Source organism: Mus pahari, chromosome 2 (assembly GCF_900095145.1).
Source record: "Mus pahari chromosome 2, PAHARI_EIJ_v1.1, whole genome shotgun sequence".
Classification (NCBI taxonomy): domain Eukaryota; kingdom Metazoa; phylum Chordata; class Mammalia; order Rodentia; family Muridae; genus Mus; species Mus pahari.
Genome location: NC_034591.1, coordinates 73,210,030 through 73,219,357, shown reverse-complemented (window position 1 = coordinate 73,219,357; position 9,328 = coordinate 73,210,030). Strand labels below are relative to the sequence as shown.

Below are 9,328 nucleotides of genomic sequence, written 5' to 3'. Positions count from 1 at the left end.
CATTATTATTCGCTCCTTGTTTTATCAATCTTATCTCTACCTTCCTTCAGAGACAAGTACAAAAAATTTCTAACCAAACTGTTAACCAGATCCTGTTACAGGACTACCAGCCACTGCCCACAGATGATCACCAAATGGACTCCAATGGTGAAGACCAGATATACCCTGACTACGCCCNTAAACAGCAGGAAGTAGCTTAAGAGACACGACGCCCCTATTCCCTCTTCACCATTGGTTTCCCCTCTCTTTTTCTCCCCTTCTTTTATAATAACAAGTGAGGAATGTTAGCACCAGGATACTGCAAGCCCCGCCTAACCATGTGACTCTTTACCTGTGAGAACAACGACCTTCTATCCCACATCCACTTGGCTCAGTTCCTGCCCTCACTGGGGTGACGTCATTTTCCATATAAGAGAGGAAGCCAACTCCTCCTCTCTCTCTCTCTCTCTCCTGTTCTCTACCCTTCTATCCACTTCCGCTGCTCCCCCATGCCCGCATAATAAACCTCTCCCATGTGGAACACCTTGGCCTGGTCTGCTGCCTGGTTTATCTGCCCAAAATATAAAAAACATTGTGGTAGATGGTAAATTAAAGCTCCAATGAGGGCCACTGAATATGAGAAAGGCCTAAGGCCAACTCCCTATTGCATTGAGTGAGAAGAGGGGAAGCAACAAGAACCCAGTATGCAACAACTAAATGTGAGTGCAACTGCACACATGACAGAGACATTCCTGCAGGCCATGCTGTCACAAAGCCATGCTGCTCAGTAACACCAGGAGTTCTTGTCCCAGATACACGAGAGAACAAGAAATACATGCCACAAAGATAAATCTCTAAGTATGCTTAGTGAGAAATGCCAGGTACAAGAGTAGACAATAGGATTCCATTTACACAGACAAGGAAAAACTATGGTGACAAGAGCCAGGCTTCACAGTGGATGATGAACCAACTGGCACAGGCAATGTTCTAGGGTGATGAAAGTGTTCTCTATTTTGATAGGGATGTAGAATACACATGTTTATCAAAATTGACAATCATAACACTTAGTTCTAGATGCAAGCTGTGCTTTAATTAAAAAGACATGACTAGGGCTTGGGAGATGGCTCAGCATGTGGAGCACCTTCTGCACAAGTGTGAAGACCAGAGTTCAGGTCCCCAGAACCCATGTCAATGCAGGAGTTGGTGGAATCCCCCTATCATTACAGCACAGAGAGGCAGAGAATCAGAGGATTCCTGTAAATAAAGTGGAGAGTAATGGAGGAAGATTCAACATCAACCTCTGGCCTGGACATATATGTGCACTCAGACATCTAAACACACACACTCCTATACATGAGAAACAAAGACATGCATTAGTAGATCATATAGTAAATATCGATATGTTAAAAATATTACTGACTTTATACTAAACAAAATTTAACATATGTATGTATATATACATATATAAATGTATCTTTGAAAAAATTCCTTTCACTTAGTGAGGTATTTCCCCAGTACTGACAGGTTTGAAGGCCTGTTCCTGAACTGCCTTCACTTTTTCTTGTATGTCTATTTTCTAGAATTCCTTATTTTCATTATCCCATTATAGAGTCAATAGCTCCATCAATTAGCAATGGAATGGGAAAATGCAAGAGTATTGAAGACAAACAGCTTTCACTGTATGGCATGTGATGCCTAGAGGAAGCTAAGAAAAGTCAACGTACTGTACATAATACACAATATTTATCACGTGAAAAAAGTCCAGAGACTAATGGATATAAGGCAACTGTAAGCAACCTTACCTAGGACTGGAACCACTGCATAACAGGATGCCAAGAATGCTTCTGTGGGAATGCCACTGTCCTCCAGAAGTTCAATGTCGCTAAAGCTGAACAATGTGGTGATATTGAGAATGGAAGATTAAAACCACACCAGCACTCTGCAGTTCACAGATGTTACAGAAACAGTTTTTTAGGGAAAACCACTTTGCCTGATTTCATGAGTAGCCCCAGACATTATTTTTCTATTATGAAACAGTATATAACATAATTCTCCAGAGATAATCTACCCTCATAACCCAAGCCACCCTCATCCCCTCTACCTGGTAAATACTAAGTACCTGGTCTCATTTCTTAGACTACGCCAGCACAAACTGATTTCTAAAAGGGAAACTAGTGTCAAACTGTCAGGGAGTTTAAAGGGCCCAAAATACCTGGTATTCATAGTACTGAAGAAAGTTGGAATAACTTCTTCATTGTCTTCCCAGGGAGATTCTGGCGAGCAAACCGAGTCTGATCTGGGCTGTGCCAGATCCTTGTCATGACTCTCCAGGTTTTCCTCCCCATCTTCCTTCATTATCTCACCCTGGACTACAAAGGAAGTGATGCCTATCACTAAGTTCTCATAGAGTTAGTTTAAAAATGAACACATCCTCACTAGTGAAGATTTCTAAAACAGAACAGGAAGAGTTGTACACACCCACACTCCTAAAGAGCACATGTACACCTTGTTTTCACTCATCAGTGCACATCACAATTACTCCACTCTCATTCAGTACTCTTCAAAACCATGTGCTGTTTTTATATTTCATATGTATTATATTACATATGAAATATGTATATATTATATTATATATTATAGTATAGTATATATTTCATATTTGTATATGTGTATAGTCAGACAACCGCTTGCAGGAGGAGTTGCCTCTCTCCTTCCACCATATGCATTCTAGGGATCCAACTTGGATCATCAGGCTTAGTAGCAAGTGGTTTAACCTACTGAGCCATCTTGCTGGCCCTAGAAACCTGATTTTAAGGACCTTATAGTATCAGTTATGACATGTAAGGGACATTTAGTGGTTTGAAAAGTCTTTCCCCTATGAATGGTCAGTCCTGTTTGTAAGTATATTCTATGTTTATGGATTGGCCCACTTGCTAAAATTTACTTGTCAATCCTAAATCCAGACTTGTAGTGCTTTTCTAGCCGTTCCTGGCAGTACAGGATAGTACAAACTTGTTACCTACTATACATGGGCTTAAGTGTTTGTCTTGCTTCAATATTTACACTAGAAACAAATGCCTTTATTTATTGTCATGGTTTTCACATGTATACGGCTTTTGTTGCTAATTCTGTAGTTTACAATGGCTCTGGACAGTTATGCTGGAGAAAAGCGTGAGCTACACCTTCATGGACAGAGTATGTGTGTGGCCAGGCTTCATTTAGATGTGAATTACAGTGATGCTTCTGAATTCAGTGCTTACCCAGGTCACAGAGATGCTTTCAAATAGAAAAGGACATTAAAGCAATGTTATTTATGGATTGGCTGATCAAAACCACATGGTGGTAAAAAGCAGACTATTCCCTTAGAGCAATCATACTATTTACTAATCAGTGTTTAGACAACTTAGTATAAATACAACACATGAGAACTGACAGTCATATCATAAAGGACCCTGTTCAAAGGCTTTTACCTTAAATCTGATTGGTCTGTGACCACAGATTCGGGAATCTCTATTCAAGAAATCAGACTTTAAAGGGCTATGTGTTGCTTTTCTTAGATCAACATCTAACAGATCCTAGGATTAACATATTAAAAAAAAACAAAAATGACTTGGCTAGAAAAATCACAGAATCTTTTAAGACACCTAATAAAGAAAGAACTTCCTTTATTTCAGTTAAGTACTCTGATTTAAAATAATTTAGTAAGCAGTTTTAGCACAACTCTAAGTTCTATTATAGTTAATCTGGCCAATATGAAGATTTGTGATTAGTGCCAGTGCAATTAGTAAATTTGAAAGGACAGAATTCTCAACTACACAGGTATTACCTGAAATTTGGCTTGATAAACACACAGAAGTTTGGTGGTTGGTAAACTGTGACATCCTCGGGCCTCACTAGAAACCAGGAGATTGAAAAACTTAGCTGCTCTAATGTGACACACCAAGTCTGACACCGCAGTCTGTGTTCAAAAGATACTGAGGTATTATGGGAGTCAGTGAACCACTTACCCCCACCAAAATGCAGCCATGAGCATCAGCACCAGAATACTGTATTTTATTTACACACAGTGTTAGATGGGGTAACAGATGCTGGCTAGTTACGTGACCTGCAGTAGCAAGCTCCCTTAGGAGGTCCGCAGCACACTGTTTGGAGGCCAGGCTCTATCTGTGTCCACCCTGTGTGTTAGGCAGACCCAAATCTATTACTGAGCACAGCAAGGCAGACTTTCTTTTGACGCTACCTGTCACATTATCATCTGTGTTTTCTTCACTGGAGATGCTGCAATCCCCCTCTGTGGATTTCAAATATAAGGAACTCTTGGTTTTCATTAGGATTTCTTCATCACCATTTACTTCTATACTTAGCAATCCATTTTCACAACTGTTTAACTCCATCGACCTAAAACAAATTGTTTAAAAGAAAATATAATTTGCCACAGGCTGCCCAGAAGATGGTTCTCAACCTTTTTAATGTTGTGACCATTTAATACAATTCCTCATGTTGTGGTAACACCAACAATAAAATTATCTTGTTGCTAATTCATGACTATAATTTTGCTACTGTTATGAATTCTAATGTGTATATCTGATATGTGACCAAATGGGGGCTGTGACTCACAGGTTGAGAAATGTTGCTCTAAGGGCTAGGAGGATCCACAACCACCAAACACTGATTAAAGGCAATTTTTGTTTTTTAAACCAAGTCAAACCTTTCCATTTCCCACAGACACCAAGGCAAATACAGTTAGTAAACTCCTAAAGTTGGGTGTGGGGGCTCACTCCTGCAATCCCTTTACTTGGGGGGACTGAGGCAAAAAGTCTGCCATCATCCCAGGCTAACCTGGGCTGTAGATTAAGACCCTCTAAAAAACAAATAAATAGAGGAGTACTAGTGGCTTTCCCTGTACCCTGAGGTGACCTAATCTCCTGGTTTTCCATCAGCATCAGGAAATGCTCAAGACAGTCTTTCCATTTACAATAGGCTTTCTCCAGGTACCACATTTAACACTTACTTGACTTTCTTCAACTTCTCCCTGGGAGGCTTTTCCTAATGACACATAGCTACTTAAACATGTTTGCTTAGCAGGTAATTGTCTGAAGTGACATGCTATGGCCAGCAGAGAGTTCTCCTATCAGCAGGAGTCTCTGAGAAAGGCACACAGGAGGATCACAGCATATCCCTAGGGACTGAGCACACATCAGGGCAGCAGAAAAAAGCGCTTTAACATTTAAATGAAACAGCTGACTCTGGTAAAAGGATATAATATATTATTATAAGTCAACTTAAAGCAGTAACAGAACAGTATCTAAGGTACGTAATGATTCCAGACAAAGACAATATACATTTCAAACCCATAACTCAAAATATAAACATAGATAATGCCAGTCTTAAAAGAAATTCATGAAAATATTTATAGTAAAAATACTGAAAAGGAAAAATGTAGCAATGACCAAATTGAGGGCAATCTTTGTAATAAGGAATCAAAATACATGTACATACACATACTCAGCATATAAAGGGATGGACTGCTAATACTTTAAAAGGATAATCTGTACTGTGTCAATTCACAGAAGTGCTACACAATTTTATTTTATTTTATTTTATTTTATTTTTATAAGTAAAGACTTTGACAATAGTGAGACAGGAAGCTTTTACATTCTTGGTGACACTTAGATCAGAATCGAGGGCACACACATGCTAGGTGAGCACTGTACCTCTGAGCTACATAAACTTGCAGTTGTGTATACAGTTTTGAAAATCAAAGAATGATTTAGAGGAATGGTATTAGTTTATATTTTGCTAGCAAGTTATCTTCTGAATTAGGAGCTACTAAGATTCCATCTCTAAGTAAGACAGAGAAACGATACTACGTTTCCTGTGGAAAAGCACGTTGACATCAACATTCAGCTCTTCTTCAAGAGAAGTTCTAAGCGTCAGCAAATCTAGACAGACTAAGTTGTTAGATGTGATGGCAAGACTCTTTTCCTAAGGAAATGGCCACATCTGCCCATTTCTGCCAAATCCACTTGTGGTTTAGTGTCTCACAAAAGAAAGTCAGGTCATTTGCTTCTGACACTATCTCTAACCACCATTACTATACCACTCCTTTTTTTAAAAAAACAAGGAATACAATGACTTTTAACTTTTAGAAAGAAGAAAAATAAAAGTTACTATACCTTTCCAATGAATTATGAATTGGTATGATAGGATGTTTCATCTTTAAAAAGAAAAAACAAAGAAATGAAAGTTTATGTGTTCAACCTTCAACAGAGTGTTATTTAGAATATCATCACATAAGAAAGTGGTCATTAGAGACAGAATATATATTGCCCTCCTCAAGGAAAGAATCCTAGGTCTCTTCCAATAAAGGTGCACCCAAATTTCTTAGGAAAGGAAGATAGGGTTTTGAAAGATCGGATTACCATAGCCAAATTCCTAATGACTAGCTTTCTTTATAATGTGTTAGCTGTTTTCAGCACTGACAGCAAATTATGCTGCAGTATTGTATCTAAGACTAAAGACATGAAGGTAGGCATTACAGGCAGAATTTCTGCCCTTAAGCCAACTTCAGTAGAAGTTAGAGAGCTGAAACAGGGAGTGTATGAGGGGAGGTCCTCTTAGCCCAACGTAGGCACTGAGAGCAGACTAAGGGAAGATGAACAGAGGCTGACCTAGGAGGGCAGCAGACAGCGACGGCATGCTCAGCACAGTAGCTGGCATAAGCAATGGCACGTTCAGGCTAGGCACTGGGGGGTGGGGTGGGGAGCAGCTGACACAGGAAGAGGGTACAAAGTTTGGTCTTAGCTTACAGGCCATGAGGAAATGACCAAAAGGTTTACATAAAATCCAATTTACACTCATTACTCTTGGCTAATGGAGGGAGGGGTCAGGCTGACCGTGACTAGGTAGGATAGCACTAATCTAGGGAAGACTCTATGAAGTTAGAGAGAAGAGGTTATATTAGAAAACTGTGTGAGGTCAAATTGCTAAAAATACCCAAACTAGACACAGGACTAAAGGCAGATACAAAAGTGGACAGAAAGCAAACTACTCTCAAACAGTAGTAGGCACGACAGTGTGTATCCTTAAACGTTGCCACAGGGCTGCTGGACAGAAAGGGAGCTGGGCTTTTACCTTGCTGGACTTAAGCACCGCTAGTTGAGGGGACCCTGGGGGTGTATGGTAGAGCAGTTCAGAGGTAAAGGCTGCGTTTGCAATCTGCATGCATTCTTCCAAGGTCTTCAGGAAAGTGTTGCAGGTCGATTTCAGCAGGGTTCCCACATCAATTCCCTCCTATGTAACAACCAGAAGAATATTTTGTCTTGCTACAAAATGAAAAACTCAATGGAGTTACATCCTGAGAGGTTTATATTTACGAATAGTGCTAATGTACCCAACCAACATGTTGCTGGATAAATATGCATATCAGTGATAAACAACAAAAACCAATTAGGCCAAGCTATCCATTTTCGTATACATCTTGCTATTCTGACAATTTATTTGCCTTCTGTTCCAGCTAATGGCAGCTTCTTTTGCCTCTGGACTCCAAACTAGCACCATGCTAGGTGCTGGCACAGATGCAGGCACTGTGCATTATTTGCCCTCAGTGTGGATGACTGCAGGGCTTGAGCTAACCAAAATTCATTTAAACACCTAGTAAGTACTTTGTCTTTTACGGTAGTTTAATTTTCTGGGTGTTTTGCTTCTGGATATTGATATTAGTAAGTTGTTCATAAAATTTCTGAAACCATACTCTTGATTAGGGATCAAGGAGATGACATGAATTTCTAATAAAGGTCCCAGGTGATGCCGATTGCAATCTTATTTGTTATGAAGTTCCCAAGGCTCTCACTGTGAGCATTTTCTTCAATTACAGACTGCTGTGTCCAGGATTTTCCATCTGTCTAGATCAGGCACCACCTTGGCACCACCGAGACTTTGGGTTGGTTAGTATGTGTGTGTATGTTTGTGTGGTGGTTTGAGTAAGAATGGCCCCCATAGGCTCATATATTTGAATGCTTTAGTCATCAGAGAGTGGCATTACTTGAGAGAAATTAGGAAGTATGGCCTTATTAGAGTAGGTGTGTCACAGTGGATAGGCTTTGAACTTTCAAAAGCCCAACCCAGGTCCAGTGTCTCTCCCTGCCCGATCCCTGTGGATCCAGATGTAGAACTTTCAGCTACTTCTGCAATATCATATCAGCCTGCATAGCGCCGTGCTCCCTGTCATGGTGATAATGGACTAAAGTACCTCTGAAACTATAAGCAAGCCCTCAATTAAATGCTTAATTTAACTTAGCATTTACAAGCTTATAAGCACTGCCCTGGTCATGGTATCTCTTCACAGCAATAGTACAGTGACTAAGACAGTTGGTTGGTCGGTGGGTCAGTCAGTTTGTCCGTATGCAAGAGGGAGGTGCAACTCTGCTCATTATGCTTAGCAGCACCCCTGGCTTCTAAACATGGAACAACAATGATACTTCCTCAATCCTGACATTCAAACTGTCCTAGCTCTAGACTATAGACCTTGCAAGAAAAGGGAGGAAATGGCTTTTGTTTGTCTGTTTCTCCCTCCTCCACAAACACAATGTCCTACCCACAACAGTTGATGAAGCCAAAGGAAGTGAATGAAAGTGAGTTAAACCAGTTTTATCAACAAGACTTCAAAACAGTATTAGTACCATGGTGTTCTAATGCTTAAGAGAATGAGTTAACACTTTTTTTTTTTAAGATTTATTTTATATATGTGAGTACACTGTAGCTGTCTTCAGATACACCAGAAGAAGGTATCAGATCCCATTACAGATGCTTGTGAGCCACCATGTGGTTGCTGGGAATTGAACTCATGATCTCTGGAAGAACAGTCAGTGCTCTTAACTGCTGAGCCATCTCTCCAGTCCATTCTTATGTATACATACCATCTGCATTCCTCAAGCTGTAGATCACAGCTGCTCTCAGTCAAGGCAAGTGATTTCACACAGTCTAACAACTTTCTCTGGTGCTTCAGGATGAGCTAATGGCAGCCTTACTAACAAAACCATACTGAAGCTGTCAGTCCTTAGCTGGGCATGGTGGCACACGTCTATAATCCCAGCACTCAGGAAGCTTCACTAGGAATCTGGAGTTCCAAACTGGTCTGACTACGTAGTGAATCCTATCTTAAGGAAAAAAGAAAGGGGGAAGGGAAGGGAAGAGGGAAGAGGGAAGAGGGAAGAGGGAAGAGGGAAGAGGGAAGAGGGAAGAAGAGGGAAGAGGGAAGAAGAGGGAAGAGGGAAGAGGGAAGAGGGAAGAGGGAAGAGGGAAGAGGGAAGAGGGAAGAGGGAAGAGGGAAGAGGGAAGAGGGAAGAGG

At 40.5% G+C, this 9,328-nt stretch overlaps 1 protein-coding gene across 1 annotated transcript in view; it reads right to left on the bottom strand.

Moving 5' to 3' along the window:
• Plekha8 (pleckstrin homology domain containing A8) overlaps positions 1 to 9,328 on the bottom strand; it is a 68,023-nt gene that overhangs the window by 30,348 nt on the left and 28,347 nt on the right. The window contains exons 5-9 of the mRNA XM_021190389.2: positions 7,114 to 7,272; positions 6,156 to 6,196; positions 4,220 to 4,377; positions 2,192 to 2,348; positions 1,782 to 1,867 (exon numbers count right to left, since the gene is read on the bottom strand). Of these exons, the coding sequence (XP_021046048.1) occupies positions 1,782 to 1,867; positions 2,192 to 2,348; positions 4,220 to 4,377; positions 6,156 to 6,196; positions 7,114 to 7,272 (601 nt within the window). The remainder of the gene's footprint in view (positions 1 to 1,781; positions 1,868 to 2,191; positions 2,349 to 4,219; positions 4,378 to 6,155; positions 6,197 to 7,113; positions 7,273 to 9,328) is intronic.